Raw genomic sequence first — 23,201 nt, forward strand, 5'->3', positions numbered from 1 at the left:
TTAGAGAGGATGTAAGTCACACGTGGGAAGATTGTCCATCTTTCTCCTGCAAATTGGTCAACTCAGTCCAATAATTTTCTTGCTGAGTCTTTGCAATTTTTTGTGTATGCTCTCATATCATCTGCAAATTGTTGTTGTTATGTGCCATGGAGTTGCTTGTGACTCATAGCGACCCTATGTACAATAGCCCTAAACCCTGCTCTATCCTGTGCCAATCTCACTGTCTCTGACACACCTACCCCAATTACCCCAGTCATTGAATCAATCCACCTCATAGAGGGTCTTCCTCTCCTGCAGTTTTACTTCCTCTTTGCCTATTTGGATCCTCTTTATTTCCTTTTCTTGCCTTACTACTCTAGTTAGGACTTGTGATGTCACCCATTTAATTTCTTATTTGCATTTTTTATGTATTCACTTTTATTTTCTTTTGTTAGGTTTACCAGTCCTTTCAAGGAACTAATTCCTGGTCTTTTTATTTTATTTTATTGTGTGTGTGTGCACTGTCAAATCAGATCTGACAGGTACAGGAAAAGATTGTTCCTCCTTCTCCAGCAGACCATCTGGTGCATTCGAATAGCGTACCTTGGGATTGCAGTGCAGCTTCTTGCCACTAGGCCACCAGAGCTCTCCAAATTCCTGGTTCTGTTGACACTTTTTGTAGTTTTTTATTTGTTTGGGTTTGTTTTAAATTTTTTGTTTTATTGTTTTTGTTTTTTATTTCATTCATTTCTACTCTAATCTGTATTATTTCTTTCTAGAGGTAGTGGGGTTTGTTTGCTATTATTTTTCTAATTGTTGGAGATACTAGGTTAAGGTGCTGATTTTGATTCTTTTTTTTTGGAAAGTATTTGTTTATTGCTATAAATTGACCTTGAAGTCCTGCTTTTGTTACATCCAGAAGTTTTGTTACATTGTGTTTTCATTCTCATTTGTTTTGACGAACTTTTAAATTTCATTGTTTTTAATTTCTTTTGTTAGTGAATAAGGGATTGCTCTGCCAACCCAGAGATGGGCAGTTCAAATCCACCTATTGCTCCAGGGAAGAAAGATGGGAAATCTCCTCCTATACAGTTAACAGCCTCAAAGACCTGCTGGATGTTCAGCTATGAGTTGGTTCTGACTTGACAGCAGTAAGTGAGTGAGTGAATGAGTGACTACACAATAGTGTTCAAGGAAGGTGTTATTAGTTTCCAGTTACATAGTTTCCCCCCATGATCTTCCTGGTATTGATTTATAACTTGAAGATGCTTTGTAGTATTTCAGTGTTAATTTATGAAGACTTCCTTTGTGGCTTATCATATGATCTATTCTGGAGAATGTGCCATGTGCACTGGAAAAGAATGTATGTTGAACTTTTGTTGGATGGAATGTTCTGTGAGAACAAATTGGTTATTTGTATAGCTTAGTTCTTCTGCAGTCTTTGCTGAGTTTCTTTCAGGTTGTTCTGTCTTCATTGAAAGTGGATACATTGAAATCTTCTACTCTTTCTGTTTTCTATCTCTTTTTTCAAATTTGCTAGTTTGGTGAGTGTATAGTTGTCCTCTTGTTCTCTTGACCCTTTAGTCATTATATAATGTTCTTCCTTGTCTCTTATGCTTGTTTTTGCAGTGAAGTTTATTATCAGAGATTCTTGCTCTTTTTATTACCATTTGCTTGATAAGTACTTTCCTACCCTTTGATTTTTAGACTCTTTATTCTCGTGTCTCAAATGAGTTTCTTATAGACAACATATTGATGGATCTTCTTTTCTTATCCATTCTGCTACCCTTTTTCTCTTCACTGGTTTATTTCATCCATTAACATTTAGTGTAATTATTGAAGTTGTTATTTTGCCATCGAGTTGTAACTGACTTATACTTGGCCTCTTTTGAGTTTTCAGAGGCTGTAAATTGCGTGAAAGGAGATTGTCTATCTTTTTCTTACAGAGCAACTGGTAACTTTGAACAGTGTACCTTTGGGCTGGCAGTGCAATTCATCCACTAGACCACGTGAACTCCCTATTGATAGGCATAGTTCCTTTGTTCTATCTACTTTTCTTTGGTGTCTCTGTGTGAATAACTCCCTTTATTATTTCTTGTAAGGTTGATCTAGTTTTCATTAATTCCCTTAAATTTTGCTTTTCTGAGGATATCCTTATTTCACCTTCATATTTTTTTCTTTGAACATATTTTTTATTTCCATTAAAAAAATTTTTTGTTTGCATACAATAATTCCTTTACACTGTGTTTCATTAATATACTTTGTGTTTTGTACAGTTTTTCCATTTGCATTTTGTTTTGTATAATCATCCATGTACATTATATTTTTTACATTTTTCATATTCATTGTATTTTATATTATTAATTACTATTGATCTATACCTATTATTCCACCCTTAGTTTTGAGTCTCCATTGAATCTTTCCTGTTTTTTTCACTTTCTCTATCCACCCACTAAAATCTTCTATACCAGTGATTTCCACCCTGCCCCCATGTTCCTCCTCTTTCACCCTGAATTTCCCTTCTCCTTTTGGACATTTGTACACTTCTTACTAGTTATCCTTCTGGGTTTTTTTCAATAATGATCTTATGCAGTATTCATCCTTATAAGACTGAGCTAGTTCACTCAGCATAATGCTGTCTACACTCTCCTTTGTGATACAGTATTTTACAAAATCATTTTTCCTTATTGTTGCATAATACTCCATTGTGTGAATGTACCACAGTCTGATGAACATTTGGGTTGTTTCCATGTTCTTGGTATTGTGAATAACACTGCTATGAACATAGATATGTACATATCTCTGTTAATGTCTCAATTTTTAATTTCTTGGGGTATATTCCTAGTAGTGGAATAGCTGTATCACATGGGTTTCCTATGTTCAGCTTTATGAGGAAATGTCAAACTGCCTTCCAGATTAGTTGTACCACTTTACAATACCACCAGCAGTGCATGAGAGCTCCAATCTTTTCATATCCTTTCAATATTTATTGCTTGCTCTCCTGTTAAACTTTATTACTACTACTGTGGTGAGATGTGGCATCTCACTGTTTGGATTTGAGTCTCACTTATTGCCAGTGATTTTGAACATTTCAGGTGTCTGTTGGCCATCCAAATGTCTTCTTTGTAAAAAGTCTTTTCATGTCTTCTGCTCTTTTTGTTACTGGGTTATCAGTCTTTTTCTTGTGGAGGCCCTGTAGTATTCTGTAAAGTTTCATTATGAGACCCTTGTCTGACATGGTATTGCCAAATATTTTTTCCTAGTCTGTAGGTTTTCTTTTCACCCTATTGGAAAAAGGTTTTGATGCACACAGGGACTTAAGTTTTAGAAGATCCAATTTGTCAATTTCATCCTCTCGTGGTTATGCATTTCTGGATATATTTGCAAGCCTATTTATGCCAGAAAATAGGGCTTCTAAGTTTTGTCTCATTTTGTCTCTTATGATCTTTATGGTTTTTATTTTTACCCTCAGGTCCCTGATCCACCTTGAGTTTATTTTTGTGTATGGTGTGAGATGTGGATCCTGTTTCAGCTTTCTACAGGTAGCAGTCCAGTTTTATTAGCACCATTTGTTAAAGAGGTTGTCCATTTTCTCATTTGATAGGTTTTGATTGTCAAATACCTATTGACCATAGGTAGATGGGTTAACTTTTGGGTTCTCGATTCTGTTCCATTGGTCTATGTGTCTGTCATTGTATCAGTACCATGATGTTTTGGTTATTACAGCTGTGTAATAATTTTTGAGATCAGGGAGTGGAGTGCTATGCCTCCTACTTCATTTTTGTTTTTCAAAAGTGCTTTTCTTATCGGGGTCACTTTTCTTTCCAAATGAACTTACCTATTGCCTTTTTTACCTCTTGAAAAACGAATTTGGTATCTGTATTTAGACTGTGTTAAGTATGTTGTAGATTGCTTTTGGTAGGATTGCCATTTTCACTATATTGAGTCTTCCTATCCATAGACAAGGAACATTTTTCCATTTAGTTAAATCTCTTGCTGTTTCTCACAGTAGGGTTTTGTAGTTTTCTTTATAAAGGTCTTTTGTGTCTCTAGTTAGCTGTATTCCCAAGTATCTCACTTTATGGTTGGCTATTGTAAATTATATTGATTTCTCCGTTTCCTTCTCTGGGTTTTCTTTGTTACTGTAGAACAATCCCATGGATTTTTGTATATTGATCTTGTATCCTGACACTCTACTGAATTGGTCTACTAAGTCTAATAATTCTTTTGTGAGTCCTTGGTGTTTTCTGTGTACACTATTATATCCTCTACATATAGTGAGAGTTTTACCACTTCTTTGCTGATGTAGATGTCTATTAGTTCCTTCTCTTGTATTACTTTCAATATAGTATTAAATAGGAGTAGTGAAAATGGGTATCCTTGTCTAGTTTCTGTTCTCAGGGGGAATGCCTTTTGTTTTTCTCCATTGATAATGATGTTGGCTTTTGAGCTCCTGTTTCTGAGCTTATTTAATCAATTTCATATTTCAAAAGACTCAAGACACATCATTCACTAATCCTGCCTCATTAACATAAAAAGGCACCCTATTTCCAGATGAGATTTATAACCACAAACAGCTTTGGTTTTACAGCACATGTTGATAAAATTAAATTCATAATAATGAATTGTCAATTATATGTGTTTAACATAAATGGTATCATAGAATAGACTAGTTACGTGTTCTTGAATTGAGAACTGTTAATTGTCATTCTTGTGGTTGTTTTTATTACTGAAAGCAGCAAGCATATTGTGACCATTTGGATTGCCTAGTCCCTCTTTCCTGGATAAAACCAGTTGCTTTCATTTCTATAATGTGAAGATGTACTTTGATGATGCTAATTCTTTCTGTTTATATGTATGACAAATATTTTTTAAATTTATTATTAATTTCCATGAAAATTTACAGAGACTTTGGGTTTCCATTCATTCATTGTTGCACTTTTCTCCCCTCCCAACCCTCCCCCCTTGGAAAAGTAAAAGAAAAATTCTTTCATTGTTTTATAAATCCTCCCCTAGGTCCACTCCACTATGCAGCCTTCACTCTGGACTCCTGTCATGACAAAAATACCTAATCACATATCCCTTTTAAACAGTTTTCTCCCTCATCTGTTTCAATGCAGTATACATTATTGAACCCATCTTTCTCAGTCTCCCCCAGCCCTTATTTTACAACAGTGGCACCATGCAGTATTTGTCCTTTTGTGACTGAGATACTTCACTCAGCATAATGTTCTCCAGGCTCACCCATTTTGAATACTATTGCATGACTTCCTTGCTTTCCAATGCAGCATTGTATGACTATACCACAGCTTCTCTATCCATTCGTTTTTTGATGGGCACTTAGCTTGTTTACAGCTCCTTGCTATTGTGAACAAAGCCGCAATAAACATGGGTGTGCAGACACATATTTTTTTAAATGATCTTTTAGGGTTTTGGTTTTCAGCTTTTTAGGGTATCTTTTATATCATCAAAATTTAAAATTTGCATACTGTCTTACAAATGTGTCTATCTTTTATGATTTAGAATTTTTTCATCTTGGAATATCTTTTTTATCAACATTGTGATAGAATACCTAGCTACTTTTTCTACACTGATTTGAAATGCCACTTTCATCATTTATTGAGTTTTCATATATACTTAGATTTGTTTCTAGGCTTTCTATTGCATTTCACTGATTGGATCTACTTGTCTATTGCTTTGAAACACCACATTTTTAATTTGTGATTTGAATGAAAATTTACAAAGAAATAAGCTTTTCACATAATTATTTATACAGATTTATCCCTCTCCCGTTCCCCCTCATTCCCTAATGCATGTTCTGTAACCAGCTTATAAGTTGCCTTATTCATAATGTCTTATTGTCTGTTCTTTTCAGAATTACCTTCCCTTTACCTATTCCAGTGCCATGTTCCTTATTTATCCATTTTCTTCCTGTTCTTCTCACACTGTGTTATTTTTATGATAATAGCTTTGTAGTAAACTTAATAAAGCAAGACCTTGCCATCTTCCTACTATTTTTTTTAATATTCAAGAATACTTTTGGGTATTCTTGATTATGAATTCTTCCACATGAACCTTAGAATTATTTTATCCAGTTCTAAGAGAAACTCCATTAGACTTCTGATTGACATTGTACTAAATGTATTTTCATTTTGTCTAGATTATTTCAGTGTTTTAGAATAGGAAATGTAGTGTATATGTTCTTGTTCAGTGCTGTCAAGTCAACTACAATTCACAGAAACATTGAAACCTCACACTATCTTGTGCCAGCCTCATGATCTCCACTGTGCTCAAGTCTGTTGTTGCAATCACTGTCAGTTCATTTTGACAATCTTCTTTTTTTGTGGACCTTCTGCTTTTCTCCAATGTTGTTGTTGTTAGCAGTTGTCTAGTTGAGTATGACTCAATAGCAACCCTGTGAAAAACAGATCTGAACCCTGTCCTATCCTGTGCCATCTTTATAATCCCCAAAACACTTGAGCCCATTGCTGCAGTCACTGTAACAATTCATCTTATTGAGGATCTTCCTCTCTTTGACTGACCCTCCACCTTTCCAAGCATGAGGTCCCTTTCTAAGGATTAGCTTCTCCAAGTAACATGCCCAAGGTATATGAAATGAAGCTTTACCATCCTTGCCTCTAAGAAGCACTCTGGTTGCACTTTGTCCAAGACTTATCTGTTCATTCTTTTGGCAGTCTATGGAATGTTCAGTACTCTTATCCAACACCACAACTCAAAGGCATTTGATTATTCTTCTGTCATCTTTTTTCATTGTCCAGCTCTCAGATGCACAGGGGTGAGGATGGGTGGAGGCGTAATCATAGAGTAAACACAATTTGATGGGTGGAGGGAGGGGTGGTAAAAGGAAATGGGAAAGATCCAGTGGGAAAAACAATGTAGCAAACTTTGTAAGTAAACCAGTATAAGATAAAAAGTTTATATTTTTTTTAAAAGTCCAGCTTCTTAAATTATTTGCTCAGTGTACAGACTGAAGGGTGTACACCAGGGATGTGTCCTATCTCCATACCTTTTCAATCTATATGCAGAACAGATTTTCTGGGAGGCTGGGCTCTGTGAGGAGAAATGTGCCATCATGATTGGAGGAAGATTCATCAACAGTCTGTGTTATGCAGATGACACAACCCTGCTTGCTGAAGCTGAGGAGGATGTGAAGCGCTTGCTGCAAAAGGTCAAGGACTGCAGCCTTCAATATGGATTGAAACTCAACATCAAGAAAACAAAGATTCTCAGCACTGCACCAATTGATAGCATCGTGAGGATGAAGAGATTGAGATTGTAAACAGCTTCAGTTTGCTTGGCTCCATAGTCAACACTCTTGGTACCAGCAGCCAGGAAATTAAAAGACAAATTGCATTGGGAAAGTTTGCTGTCAGAGACCTCTCCAAAGTACTAAAGAGCAACGATATCAATCTGGAGACTAAGGTGCGCTTGATACAGGCCATGGTCTTTGCAATCACATGCTATGCATCAGAGAGCTGGACAATGACTAGGGGTGATAGAAGGAGAATTGATGCCTTTGAGCTGTGGTATTGGAGAAGAGTATTGAATATACCATGAACTGCTAAGAGAACGAACAGGTCTGTCCTGGAGAGGGTGAAACCAGGCTGCTCCTTGAAGGCAAGGATTCTGAAGCTTTGTCTGAAAAGCTTTGGACATGTTGCAAGGAGGGACCATTCCTTGGAGAGGGACGTCATGTTTGGGAGGTTGGAGGGACAGCGCAGGAGAGGAAAACCCTTGATGAGATGGACTGATTCAGTGACTGCAGTAATGGGGATAAGTGTGTCAGAGACAGTAAGATTGGCACAGAATACAGCAGGGTTTAGGGCTGTTGTACATAGGGTCATTATGAGTCGCAGGCGACTCAATGGCACATAACAACAACAACAACAACCAGATTGAATAGGTATAGATGTAGAGAAAGGATATAGCCCTGACACACACCTTTCCTCATTTTAAACTGTAACGTTCCCCTTCCTCTGTTTGAACAACTTCTTGGTCTAGATAGAGGTTTTGTATGAGCTTAATTAAGTGTTCTGGGATCCCTATTCTTCTCAATGTTATCCATAGTTTGTTATGATCCACGTAGTCACATACCTTTGTATAGTCAGTAAAACAGACATTCTTTTGATATTCTCTGCTTTCAGCTAGGATCTGTAGTACCATCACCTTGGTACTTTGTTGTTGTTGTTAGGTCCAGTAGAGTTGAGTATGACCCATAGCAAACCTACGAAAAACAGATCTGAACCCTGTCGTATCCTGTGCCATCATATTCACACTTCCTGACACATTCCTGCCCATTGTGGCAGTTACCATGGCAGCTCACTGCTGACCTTCTACCTTTCTGGGCATCATGTCTCTCTGAGGAATAGCCCCTTCTAGCAATGAAAACATGCATGAAGTATATAAGGTGAAGTCTTGTCATCTTTGCCTCCAAAGAGGACTCTTGCTGCACCCTTTCCAAGATATGTTTGTTCTTTTGGCAGTTCATGGGCTGCTCAGTGCTCTTCTCCAATACAACAGCTCAAAGGCATCAATTCATCTTCTGTCATCATTATTCATTTTCCAGCTCTCAGATGCATAGCAAGTAATCAGAAAGACCATGGCCTGAATCAGACACACCTTAGTCCTCAAACTGATGTCATTACTCCTCAGTGATTTGGAGAGGTCCCTAACTGCAGACTTCCCCAGTGTAACACATCTACTGATTTCCTGACTGCTAGTACCAAGGGTGTTAATTGTGGATCCAAGTAAGATGAAATTGTTGACAGTTTTGTTCTCTTCTCCATCTATCACAATTCTTATCAGTCCGGTGGTAAGAATCTTTGTTTTCTTGACGTTGAAGTACAATCTGTATTGAAGGCTATATTCTTTGATCTTCTCCAACAAATACTTCAAGTCCTCACTTTCAGCAAGCAAGGTTGTGTCATCTGCATAATACAGGTTATTGTTGAGTCTCCCTCCAATCCTGGTGCCACATTTCTCTTCATAGAGTCCAAATTCTCAAATAATTTGCTCAACATATAGACTGAATAAATATGAAGAGAGAATACAACCCTGACACACTCCCTTTTTGTTTTAAACCATGCAGTATTTCTTTGGTCTGTTCATAAAAACAGCCTCCTGGTCCAGGTAGAGGTTTTGCATGAGCACAATTAAATACTCTAGGATTCCCATTCTTCTCAATATTAGCCATAACTTGTTATGATACACACAGTCAAATACCTTTGCATAGTCCATAAAGCATAAATAGACATTTTTCTGGTATTCTTTATGTTCAGCCAAAATCCATCTGACATCAGCAGTGATACCCCTGGTGCCACAGCCTCTTCTAAATCCCGTTTGAACTTCTGGCAGTTCCCTATCTACTGCTCTAGCCATTTTTGAATGATCTTCAGCAGTATTTTGGTTTGCTTATGATATTAATGATATTGTTCAATAGTTTCCACACTGCTGGATCACCTTTCTTGGGAATGGGAACAAATATGGACCTCTTCCAATCTGTTGGCCAGACAGCTGTCCTCCAAATTTCCTAGCATAGACTGGTGAGCACATCCAGGGCTGCATCTGTTAGTTATTGGTATCCCATCAATTCCTGGGGCCTTATTTTTTGCCAGTGCCTTCATTGTAGCTTCCACTTCCTCTTTCATTACAATTGGCTTCTGTTCATTTGGTACTTCCTGAAATTTTTCAGTGTCAATCTGTTCTTTTTGGTACCAGTGACTCAGTATTCTTTTGATGCATTTTGGGTCATTCAATATATTGCCAGCAGCCATCTTTCAATATTGAAACTTGAAGTTTAATGTTTCAGTGCTCTCAGCTTAAGAAATGCAGACTGCATTCTTCCCTTTTTATTCTCCATTTCTAGCTCTCTGTGCGTTCCATTTTAATGTTTTGCTTTGTCTTCTTGACCTGCCCTTTGAAATCTGTTTAACTCTTTAATTTTGACATGTTTTCCCTTTGTTTTGGCTTCTCAGCGCTCAAGTGCAATTTTTAGAGTATCTTCTGTTGTCTGTTTCATTTTTTCTTTTTCCTCTGTCTTTGCAATGACCTTTTGCTCTCTTCATGGATGATGTCCTTGATATCATCCCATAACTCATCTGATCTTTGATCATCAGTATTCAATGCTTCAAACATATTCTTAAGATGATCTTGAAATTCAGATGAATTTAAAAATGAAATTTTGGTACCATAGGCTCTTTTAAACTCTGCTTGAATATCTGGCAATTCTCTGTCAATTAATTCTTCTAGCCCTTTAAAAATGATCTTCAGCAAGATTTTACTTGCAGGTGATACTAATGATATTGTTTTGATAATTTACACATTCTGTTGTGTCACTGTTCTTTGGGAATGGGAACAGATATGGATCTTTTTCCAAATAGATATTATGTAATACTTGAAGCTGGTTTAATACCTCATAATGAATCACTTGCTTCAGGGAAATATGTCCATATTCATGCTAGTGGGTTACATAAAGACTCTCTGTATAGCCTCATGTCAGGTTCATATCAAGTTTTGCATTTATCCTTATAGAATCGTTTGCCTGTTTTTTGGTTTGTTTGGGTTTTTTTAATCAGTGTATGTCTCTTTCCTATTAAGTAGTTTGGGCCTTGTTATGATACTTTTTAACATTTAAAAATGCTCTTGCTTTCTGTTTGTGTGTTTTTGTGAGGTATACCTTTAATTTACCTTTTGTGAGTCTCATAAAAACACTATAGCTGGATTTATGCTTTCTCTCTCTCTCTTTTTTTTTTTTACACAATCAATAGTGAAACCTTTAGCCTCATTTTTTTTTCTTCTAGTCTCTCATATTTTCTCTTAGCCATTTAAATGAAAGGTTTGGAATCTTTCTTTTTTAAAAAATTTTATTTATTTATTTATTCATTGAAATGTGTATACTGTCAAATCAGATCTGACTGGTACAGGAGGAGATTGTCCCTCCTTCTTCAGCAGAGCATCTGGTGGATTTGAACCTCACATCTCTGGGATTGCAGTGCAGCTTCTTGCCACTAGGCCACCAGAGCTTGCCAGGTTTGGAATATTTCTAATATTTCTTCTTCTCATCATTAACCCTTACCTTCTAGATAAGTCTGTTCGAACTCATGATGACCTTCCTTTGGGTTTCCAAGGCTGTAAATCTTCATGACAAGAGACTTCCCACCTTTCTGTCATAGAATGGCAGTAGACCACCAACCCTCTGTTTAGCAAAGCAACACATTATGCACTATGCCACCAGGGTTCCTTGGGTTTTATTTAGACAGATTTAATTTGTACTGAAGTTCCAGGTTATCAGTTTCCTTTTGTTGTTGTTGCTGTTGTCATGTGCTCTCAAGTCACCAGTGACTCATAGTAACCCTGTGTACAATAGCTCTAAAGCCTTCTCTGAGCCAATCTCACTGACTCCAATACACCTACCCCCATTGTCCTAGCTATTGTATAAATCCATCTCATCCAGGATCTTCCTCTCCTGCACTGTCCCTCTACCCTTCCGAGCATGATGTCCTTCTCCACATGCCCAAAGTATGTGAGATGGATCTTTGATATCCTAGCCAGCCTCCAAGGAGAAACTTGGTTTTACTCTCTCCAAGACAGACCTATTTGTTTTCTTGGCAGCCCATGTTATGTCCAAGACTCTTCTTCAGCACCACAACTCAAAGGCATCAATTCTTCTTCTATCTCCTTGCCATTATCCAGTTCTCTGCTGCATAGCAAGTAATTGTGAAGACCATGGATTAGATCAGGCACACTTTAGTGTCTAGACTGACATAGTTGCTTCTCAGTTTTCTGGAAAGGTCCTTGACAGCAGATTTACCTAATACAACTTGCTTTTGGATTTCCTGACTGCTGGTGCCAAAAGTGTTGATTGAGGAGCCAAGCAAGCTATAACTATTAACAACCTCAGTCTCTTCTCCATCCATCATGGTGCTGCCAATTAGTTGTTTATGTTTGAACAATTGTAATGTAGTACTAAGTATTACACACTTCTAATCACATTATCCTCTTATATTTAGTTATAGATAATAAATGGGAGCTCTGGTGGAGTAGCCCATTGGGAGTTTTGCTACTAACTCAAAAAGTCCAAGCTTCTGGCCATTTGAATTCACCAGCAGCAAATCGAAACTCAATGGAGGGTCAACTGTCTCTGAAAGCTAGAGGGAGTTTTTCTTTGTTCTGAGATTTCAGACATGCACCAACATTTGAGTAAGGTGGAGGGGATTGTATATTTGGTTTTATATTAATTTTATATAAGACTTGCAAATGGTTACTGATGTTAACTGAAAAATTAGTTCAAGTCCACCTAGAGGCTCCTTGGAAGAAAGGTTTAATAATTTGCTTCTTTTTAAAAACACACACACACACACACACACACAAAACCCAAACAAACAGCCACTGAAAACCCTGTGGATTACAATTCTAATCTGATTTGGGTTTGCTATAAGTCAGGATTGACTTGATGGCAAGTAGATGGTGGTATTGGAGGAGGAGGAAGATGAGGTATTTTTTCATCTTAGAGAAATCTTCCTATATTGTTGTTATGTGCCATTGAGTCACCTGTGATCCATAGCTACCCCAATGTACAGCAGCTCTAAACCCTGTCCTGTCCTGAGCCAGTCTCACTAATTCCGACACACCAACCCCCATTACCCCAGTTACAGTATCAATCCATCTCATGCAGCATCTTCCTCTCCTGCACTGTCCTTCCACCCTTCCGAGCATGATGTCCTTCTCCAAGAACCGGTCTCTCCTGGCCACCTATACAAAGTATGTGGAATGGAGCTTCAAAATCCTAACCTCCAAGGAGAAACTTGGTTTTACCCTCTCCTAGACAGGGCTATTAGTTTTATTGGCAATCCATGGTATATTTAAGACTCTTCTCCAGTGCCACAACTTAAAGACATGGATTCTTCTTTTGTCATCCTTAGTCATTGTCAAGCTCTCTGATACATAGCAAGTAATTACAAAGGCCATGGCCTGGATTTGGCACACCTGAGTGTCTAGACTGACATCGTTGCTTTTCAGTACTCTGGAGAGATCCCTGACAGCAGATTTTCCAATGCAATTTGTCTTTTGATTTCCTGACTGCTGGTGTTAAGAGTGTTGATTGTGGAGCTGAGCAAGCTGTAATTGCTAACAACCTCAATCTCTTCTCCATCTATCATGGTGCTGCCAATTGGCCCAGTGGTGACAGTCTTTGTCTTCTCGATGTTGAGCTTCAATCCATATTGAAGGCTGCAGCCCTTCACCTTCTGCAGCAAGAGCTTCAGGTCTCCTTAAGTTTCAGCAAGCAAGATGGTATTATCTGCATAATGTAGGTTGTTGATGAGTCTTCCTCCAATCCTCATGCCACATTCCTCCTCATAAAGCCCTGCTTCTCAAAAGATCTGTTCTTATCACATCTCCATCTGATCTCTTTTCTTTCACTGCATTTCTTAGTAGTTGCATATTTTTGTTTCCTGGATTTATCATGCAAGTCTCTACTTTTCTCCCTTAAATCATTAAGCTTTGACTCTGTTCTTTGAAGTAGTTCTTCTAGTTGATCTATAGACCATAGAATGACCCTCCTCATTTTATCTGTTAAATACATCAATTATTTGGTTAATGTTTTGCGAAAACTACTCTGTCAGCTGTTGAAAGAGACTGGATATTAGTTAGGAGGCAGTTTCAGGGGTGAGATATCATGGTGACAAGGTAAAGATGATAGAAGAGATAAAATTGAAGGGTTTTTTAAATATAGAACTCTAAAGGCTTAGTGATGGTTTGAGCTGGGAATTGAAGAGGTAAGCGTAATCAAGAATATCTCTCAGGTTTCTGGATTGAGCAACTATTATTATTATGAGGTCTCACAGGGCATTGTTATTCACTCAGCTGAGTTGTTGAGGAGGAGGCTGTACCTGAAAATAGATCTCAGGACCTCCTTTTGGACACCTTCGATTTCAGTGCCCTGTGAGACATGCAGTAATATAAAATGTGGCCTTGGATATGCTACCCTCAGCTCAGTGAAAAGAGAATAAATAGATTCCGTGGAAATACTGACTTGGGATAGCTTAAACAAGAGAGGTTAATTTTATTTCATGTAATGGAGTTTGAAAATTGGCCAGTAAATATTCCTGATACTGATTTAGCAGTTTGACGATGTCAAAGCTGACATTTCTGAGGATTTTCCTGAGTTTCCCTTTGTGGTCCCAAGATAACTACTGCTGATTCAAGTGTCACATCACATTTGAGGCAGGAAAAAGGATGTGAGTAGATAGTATAAAAGGAGAGAAAGAACAGAGTTGTATTGTGTCCTTTGCATGTATCATCCCTATTCCACAAGTACTTTCTCTACAGTAAGATAAATGGAGTTCAGATCCCAGCATTACATTTCCTGGCTTTAGACTGTTATTATTATCACTGAGTCGATCCATCTCATTAAGGGTCTTCCTCTCCTTCGTTATCCCTCCACCCTCCCAAACATGATGTCCCTTTCCAAGGACTGGTCCCTCCTTGCAACATGCCCAAAGTATGTCAGACGAAGCTTCAGAATCCTTGACTCCAAAGACCAACTCAGCTTCACCCTCTCACCTGTTTGTTCTTCAGCACCACAGCTCAAAGGCATCAATTTTCTTTCTATCATACTTAGTCTCTGTCCAGCTCTCTGATGCATAGCACACGATTGTGAAGACTGTAGCAAGTATGAGCAAGAGCCTGTGGTGATGAAGGAGGAAGTTCAAGTTGCTCTGAAAGAATTGGCAAAAAAACAAGGCTCCAGGAGTTGAGAGTTAAACCAGGCTGCTTCTAGGAGACAAGAATTCTGAAGCTTCATCTGACATAGTTTGGACATGTTTTAAGGAGGAACAAGTCCTTGGAGAGGGACGTCATGCTTGGGAAGGTGGAGGGACTGTACAGAAGTGAAAGACCCTCGATGAGATGGATTGATTCAGTGACTTGGGTAATGGGAGTAGGTGTGTCAAAATCAGTGAGATTGGCACAAGATAAAGCAGGGTTTAGGACTGTTGTACATAGGGTCGCTCTGAGTCACAGGCGACTCAACAGCACATAACAACAACAGCTTCACGAAGGGAAACTGTCCCAGTTAACAGCATCAATAACGCAAAACCAATTCCCATGAGGTCAGACATGTCCCCCACACTCTCAACACCAAACTTATTGCTTTGTTGGGTCCAAAGTCTGAAATTATAGCTCATAGACCACACAGAACCATATTGGAGAAGTCAATAAGTTATAATTGACAGCTTTCAATACAGATAGAAGCTCAACCTCAAGAAAACAAAGATTCTCACCACTGGACCAATTGTCAGCATCAGTGTAGATGCTGAAGAGATTTAGATAGTTAACAGTTTTCATTTGCTTGGCTCCACAGTCAACACTCTTGGTATCAGCAGCCAGGAAATCTAGAGACGAATTGCATTGGGAAAGCTAGTTGTCAGGGACCTCTCCAGAGTAATGAAGAGCAACAACATCAGGCTGGAGACAAAGGTATGCCTGATCAGGGCTATAGTCTTCACAGTTGCATGCTATGCATCAGAAAGCTGGACAGTGACTAGGGATGATAGAAAGAGAATTGATGCCTTTGAGCTGTGGTGCTGGAAAGGAGTGTTGAATTGCTAGGAGAACAAACAGGTTTGTCCTGGAGAGGGTGAAGCTGGGCTGCTCCTTGGAGTCAAGGATTCTGAATCTTTGTCTGACATACTTTGGGCATTTTGCAAGGAAGGACTGGTCCTTGGAGAGGGACATCATGTTTGGAAGGAATAAATAGTACAGGAGAAGAAGACCCTCGATGAGAGATGGATCAATTCAGTGATTGGGGTAGTGGGGATAGGTGTGTTGGAGACAATGAGGTTGGCACAGGATAGAGCAGGGTTTAGGGCTCTTGTACATAGGGTCACTGTGAGTCGCAAGTGACTCGACAGCACATAACAAGAACAACCTATGAGGTCTTGGGCATGTATCTTATCCTGATTATACCTGCTTCCTTATATAAAGAATGGTAATGCCCGCGGCTGCACAGACCGGCACGCTGGCTGTCATGTGACTTTAAGGTGGCGGTGTTAGTGGATTTGGATCTGCAAGTGGGTTCAGACTTGAAGCCCCAGCACGTGCTGGTAGAGAACACCACTCACTGAAATTGAAAAACCAGTAGCGGTTTCAGAATTTTTCAGAACATTTCCAGTTGTACAGGGAAAATCAAGACTAATTTAAATTTTAACTAGACTGACGATTATCATTTCGGATCCCTCTAACTGCAATGTTTTGAGAGCAGCTTCTTCCCGAGTCCACACGTATGATATTGTAGCAGTTTTCCCAAAGACAGAAAAACTATTTCATGTTGCTTGCACATATTTGAATGTGGACTTAGTTTGCATAACTGTACAAGAGAAACTACCATTTTACTTCAAAAGACTCCCTTTTAATGCGGCAGTTAGCCAAGGCATAGGTTTTGAACTTGTCTACAGACCTGCCATCAAAGACTCCACAATGAGAAGGTACACCATTTCCAATTCCCTCAATTTGATGCAGATCTGCAAAGGAAAGAATGTAATTATATCTAGTGCTGCAGAAGGGCCTTTAGAAATAAGAGGACCATATGGCGTGACAAATTTAGGGTTGCTCTTTGGGCTGTCTGAGAGCAACACCAAGGCTGCCATGTCCACCAGCTGCAGATTAGCGTTTCTCCATGGAGAAACAAGAAAAACTGCTTTTGTAATTGTTTCCACAATGAAGAAACATTGGACATTGGAAGAGATGATGATTCTCTCCCAGCCTGCAAGAAAGCCAAGTGTGAGAGCTGAAAAGATCTCACCGTCTCCACTCTGGCTCCCTTCAGCCCTTACAGTTAACTGGCTACACTGCACATAAAACCTCTGTGTGACTGTTTTCCTTTGGAGTTTGAAATCAATAGACTCCAAAACAGATGTTTTCAAGTCATTAAAAAACAAATGAAGTGTTTAAAGAGACAAATTTATCCTTTTCATGAATTTAGAATCACTTTAAAGGGAAATCCCTTTACCCTTTGTGTAATTGATGAACCATAGCAGGTGTCATTGAATAAAAAAAATTTAATATTTCAAGAAACCATTTTAAAATGGTTTTATTTCATTCAGAACTCATGCTTTCCTACATTACCTTGTATAAATGGCTTATTCTTTTTTTAATCTTACTATTTCAACATGTCAGGAGTCCTGGTTACATAGTGTTGATTTTCCAGAAGATCAGCAGTTCAAATCTACCAGCTGCTTTGGAGAAGAACTATGGACGGTTTCCTCCCATAAGGATGTAAGGCCCTGGAAATCCACAAGAGGGTTGCTGTAAATCAGAATTGACTTGGCAACAGTGGATTTGGGTTTGGGTTTGATATTCAAGAAGTGATTATTTTGAGGTCTATTAAAACTTAAGGGTGGCCAAGTGGTAAGAGTGTGCTGTAATCCCTAAGGCACACAGTTTGAATCCACCAGTGCTCCATGGGAGAAGGATGGGCAGTCTCCTCTTATGTGATTTACTGCCTCCGAAAACCCGCTGAAGGGTCAGCTTATGGGTCAGTTCCAACTTGACAGTACACAACAACAACATAAAGGGAGGCAATTTTTAGTTGATGGGATATTTTTCAAGCTTCTTTTTAATGTACTTATTGAGCCAAAGTTCCTTCTAAAAGGGACTGATACAAAATTTGTAGAAGTTCCAAGAATGAGCGTGTGAGGCACATAGACTCATGTCTTCTGCTGGACATCTTCCTAGTACTTTGGACTTTTGTGATATCACTGAAGTAGAATTCCTTTTGGCTGGAAACTGTTCACTGTGTCATTGCATTTGTGTCATCCACCCTTGGAAATAAGCCCCCACTTCCCCTCTGGCATCATCATGTTAAATACAAGTAGCTTTTTGAAAGTAAACTTTTTACTTATTTTATTTAATAAAGCTTTTAAGATAAAAAAATGGCAATAATTTCTGCCCCGTAAAATTGATGTAAGCATTAAGTGAGTTAATATTTGCAAAGGGCCCAGAACAATTTCTTGTTCTTAGTATTGTGGAAGGGTTATCTGTTATTATTTTTATATGTATATATTGAGGCTAAGCACATAACACATAGTAAATGTTCAACAAATAGTATTATTTTCTATAATTTCAAGTATTACATTTTCAAGGCTTCTCAGTCATTTTGTGACATGGTTGCTACAAAAGAATCACTAATAATTTTATCTCTTGTATGTTTTTGATGACATAGGAAAAGGGAATTCACATGCCCTATGTTGTTGTTAGGTGCCATCTAGTCAAGTATGAACAGATCTGAACCTTAACCATCCTCATCATCTCTGATATACTCGAACCCACTGATAGAGTCATTATGTCAATCCATTTTATTGATGGTCTTCCTCACTTTCTCTGACCCACTACCTTTTCCAGCATGATATCAAAGGACTGGTTCCTCTTTGACAATATGACCAAAGAATGTGAGACAGAGTTTCACCATCCTTGCCTCTAGTCTAGGGATCACCCTGGTTGCACTTCATCCAAGACAGACTTGCTTGTTCTCTTGGTAGTCCATGGAATATTCAGTACTCTTCTCCAACACCTCAACTCAAAGGCATCAATTCTTCTGTCCCATATGATTTCATTTTGTATGCCCAGGCCTGCTGCTGGAAGACTGGGACATAATCAGTCCCAAGGATGTCATTGGCTCTGACATGCTGCTGGTTGAGAAACGACCATCGTTGACAACAGCTGCCCTACCATTCACACAGTCCATCCTCTCTCAGGTGATTTCAGGACTCCTGGGGCCCATCTGTGGTTGGAGGACAAGTCCTACCTGGCAGACCTCAGAAGCCCCAGTACCCCAGATTATAGCATGCTTGTGGGTGTTTATTCCTAACCCACCCATCTCACAAGTGATCTGCTTCGCTCCTTACTTCACAGGTGGGCCGCACCATATCTAAGGTCCAACAGGTGCTAAACTGGTCATATGGGGAAGATGTCAAGCCTTTCAAGCCACCCCTGAGTGATGCTGAGTTTCACATGTACTTGAACCATGAGGGCCAGCTCTCCCGCCCTGAGGAGTTGCGCCTTCGTATCTATCATGGTGGTGTTGAGCCCTCTCTGCGAAAGGTGAGCCTCTTCAGTTGCTCATTGAATGCCATCACTCCCCCTCATTCACTTTCTTTCTCAGTCATTAAAAGCCCATGCAGTTTACCACATTGTTGAGTGATAGGATGTCAGGAAGCTCTCCCTCTAGGAGATGATAAGAGAGTCAGAGGTAGGTAACCAGACTTTTCAGGAGGGTAAGTGAGTGGTGATGAATATACACTGAGGCAATGGTAACTCATCTGTAGAACCTCAACTTCATCTCTTCTGTCTTTGGACAGGTGGTGTGGCGGTACCTGCTGAATGTATATCCAGATGGGCTGACAGGCCGTGAGCGAATGGACTACATGAAACGCAAGAGCCGTGAATATGAACAGCTCAAGAGTGAGTGGGCACAACGGGCAAGTCCTGAGGATCTGGAATTCATCCGCAGCACAGTCCTCAAGGATGTGCTGCGTACTGACCGGGCTCATCCTTACTATGCAGGGCCTGAGGATGGCCCACACCTGCGAGCACTGCATGACCTACTCACTACCTATGCTGTCACCCATCCACAGGTGTCCTACTGCCAGGGCATGAGTGACCTTGCCTCACCCATTCTCGCTGTCATGGACCATGAAGGTCATGCCTTTGTCTGCTTTTGTGGCATCATGAAGCGTCTGTCTGCAAACTTTCATCCTGATGGCCATGCCATGGCTACTAAGTTTGCCCACCTCAAGCTGCTGCTACGGCATGCTGACCCTGAATTCTACGAGTACCTGCAAGAAGCTGGTGCTGATGACCTCTTCTTCTGTTACCGTTGGATTTTGCTCGAGCTCAAGCGCGAGTTCGCCTTTGATGATGCCCTCCGCATGCTTGAAGTCACTTGGAGTTCATTGCCCCCAGATCCTCCTGAACATGAGGTTGAGCTTGTTGGACCCCCCAGTAAAGTGATAGACACTGACTTCAATAGTCACAAGGGGCAGCCCATGCGACAGAGGCACATGCTGAGGCCTACTGGTGGAGGAGGTAGTGTCTTTGAAGATGTTGTTGATCACTTAGCCACAACCACCCAGGGTCCTGTGAGTGGGGGGCGTCTCCTGAGACAGACCAGCCTGAATGACCTTCAGCAACTCAGGGATACCAGTAGAGGGGACCTTCTGGTCCAGCTATCATGTCCAACTACTCTCATCAGCTTTAAGTCCTTCTCTGAGCCCTTGCTGAACTCCCCAGACCCACTGTTCTCCTCCTCTTCACACCCTGACTCTCCATCCTCTTCATCTCCACCATCTACCCAGGAAGCCTCTCCTACTGGTGATGTGGCTGCAGGATCTCCCTTGATGGAAGCAGTAGGCTCTTCAAAAGACCCTGTGAAGTTTCTACCACCCCTAGGTCTACCTCCACCCCAGGAGTTTGGCCGGGGCAACCCTTTCATGCTCTTTCTCTGCCTCGCCATCCTGTTGGAGCACCGTGATCACATTATGCGTAATGGTCTGGATTACAATGAGCTGGCCATGCATTTTGACCGGCTTGTGCGAAAACACCATCTGGGGCGTGTCCTGCGCCGGGCCAAGGCTCTCTTTGCTGATTATCTACAGTCAGAAGTGTGGGATTCAGAGGAGGGGGCTGAGGCTACAGCCTTATCTTGATCATGGCTTGATCTTGATCCCTGGCTGACCATCAGCTCTACCAGCTTTCTGTTCTCTGCCATGAGGGCCTACACATGAAATCTCACTTGCCTGACTGCCAGCCCTTTTTGACCTGCTGGAGTGTGGGGCCCTCTCCTCAGGTCTGAGTGTGTAGGACTATATTTTGGCACTGCCCCCAAAAGGCCATAACCTTTTTTTTGGTTTTGTTTTGTCTTGTTTTTGACAACTGTACTTTGTTCACATGAAAGTCAGTGTGGTCTGTGTATTTCTCTGCATCCTCCCCATTTTTGCTTTAGATACAGTACCCATATGGGGGTATTTATCTTACGAAGATAAAATACTTATACTTGGTGGAGGGTGGCTCCTACTTCCCCAGTGGTAGGAAAGTGGACACTTAACAATCAATTCTAGAAGGTGAGCTCAGATTGGAGACTGAGGAAAGCCTGAATTACTTTGGTACATCTGTCTGCTTCTGCATTTGTATTACATCTGTGAATGTATATTTTAAGAATGAGCCCTCTTAACTTAAAAATTCTGAATGGGGGAAAAAAAGAATTCTGAATGGAGAGAAGAATGAGAGAGTTCCTGGCTCAAAAAGAGCAAGGTTCAATAAGATTGGGAAGTATAGGCTAAGAAATATTGAATCACTTACCCACTTCTGGAATTCTACATAATGAATGCCATTCCATAGACTCTACACCCTTCTCTATTATTCTCAGTATTATACACTGATGTTGATGGCTCTAAATAAGGAAATAAGGCTTCTGTTTTGTCACTGATTTTGGGGTCCACTTGAAGAACTATGGCTTTGCCATACCTATGGCTTTTACAATAATCTAGGTCCTAAACTGAGTGTCGAGCTTATGGGTACCTTTCTTAACTATTTCAGCCATAGAAGCCATTTATTTCCTTTCTCCAACCCACTGACTTAAACAAATTAAGCGTTGAATAAAACTCAGACCTTGAAATAAGTCATATCTAATTGGGGTCTTTTCAGATCTCACCAAGTTCTGGGCAGTACTAATAGCGATGAGGAGGTCATTAAAGGCAGCCATCTTCTAACCTCTCCCCCCCCCCACATGAATACCATGAAAAAGCTGATTGACCCTTAAAAGGCTATTATTACACCCTAATATTGGAGAAGAAGCTAACCATTCCTCAGATGAAGGCACAGTAACTTGAGTAGCAGGACAAGACCTTTCTGTGTCTAGGGTGCTCAAACACTGTCAGTCCAATAGGCATTCTGTCAGTGGATAAAGGCTCAGACCTCCTGTGGGGCTATCCAAGGTATTAAGGTATCTTGGGTCTCTGAGGACCTACAATGCTCCATTTGTCAGTAACAGGCTGGCATTCTCTAGAGTCAAGGAAGTGCATTCTGTGACTAATGAGCTCAGATATTTGGAGGGTCAGACAAGTAAATTCTGTGTGTGTGTCCTTGCAAACTCTGGGAGCTCGAAGATTCCTCTCTGTGAATAGGAGCCTCAGATACCCAGAAGGTCAGAAATAGTTTTTATTCTTTTAGGATAGTTGGGGCTTTTGGTTTCTGTCAATGTCATAAACCAGTGAAAGCTTCTGTAGACTAGAAGGAAACATTGATTCCAGAAACTGAAGCACAACTATAAGAGACCTGTAGAAAAATGGAAGGCGCTGATAATGTGTTTGGATAGGCAGATGGCTAGCAGCAGCATATAAAAGATGGGCTAGGGAAAAGCTGTTTTAACTTCTAGCTCCAACCTTGCCTGCACCCCTCACACTACAGAAATAATCCAGATCATTGGTACATTGTCGATGGGGCTATTATCAGGGTAGCCAGAACCTTTCTAGGGGTAAGAAATGATCAACCAGAGGTTTCTCTCTCTCTCTTTAGACATCAAGACTGGTGGATTATACCTAGAGGATCATGCCTCCTCTAAAAGTTGAATTTCTTTTAATTTTTAAAAATTTTTTTGTTTTAAGAGTTTCAGGATGAAGCGTAAGACAGATAATTATCAGGTGGTGTGATAGCAGATGGGAGTAATAATTGTGCTTTTGTCCTGCCTGTAACAGTCTACTCTCTGGCTCTTCTCCCTAAACATCCCATCAACCCTTGATCTCCAGGTGATAGACCAGTCTAAATTCTGGCCATCAGCTTTTCTTTAGTACATTTACCAGCCAGAATAACTATGAATTTACAGACAAAATAATCTAGACAGTAGTTAAAGCTACCCCAGAGAAAAACTGAATGTATTCATTATTACTGCCTAAAAGATTACCCCAAACCTTAATAACATAAAACAACAATTGTTATCTTGCAGTTTCTAAGGGTCAGGAACCCAGGAAAGACTTGTTGTTGTTATGTGCCATCAAGTCGTTTACGACTCATAGCGACCCTATGCACAACAGCTCTAAACCCTGCTCCATCCTGTGCCAACCGCACCGCCTCTGACACACCCATCCCGATTACCCCAGTCACCGAATCAATCCATCTCATAGAGGGTCTTCCCCTCCTGTGCTGTCCCG

General features: G+C 40.0%; 1 protein-coding gene and 1 pseudogene across 1 annotated transcript in view; both read left to right on the forward strand.

The window, feature by feature from the left end:
• TBC1D25 (TBC1 domain family, member 25) overlaps positions 1-20,702 on the forward strand; it is a 52,544-nt gene extending 31,842 nt beyond the window's left edge. The window contains exons 4-6 of the mRNA XM_006903095.1: positions 18,625-18,752; positions 18,910-19,098; positions 19,356-20,702. Of these exons, the coding sequence (XP_006903157.1) occupies positions 18,625-18,752; positions 18,910-19,098; positions 19,356-20,702 (1,664 nt within the window). The remainder of the gene's footprint in view (positions 1-18,624; positions 18,753-18,909; positions 19,099-19,355) is intronic.
• LOC102865008 lies at positions 12,463-16,790 on the forward strand (annotated as a pseudogene).
• Positions 20,703-23,201: the final 2,499 nt, after the last annotated feature.

Source organism: Elephantulus edwardii, unplaced genomic scaffold, assembly GCF_000299155.1.
Source record: "Elephantulus edwardii isolate Elephantulus edwardi_28Jun2011 unplaced genomic scaffold, EleEdw1.0 scaffold00508, whole genome shotgun sequence".
Classification (NCBI taxonomy): Eukaryota; Metazoa; Chordata; class Mammalia; order Macroscelidea; family Macroscelididae; genus Elephantulus; species Elephantulus edwardii.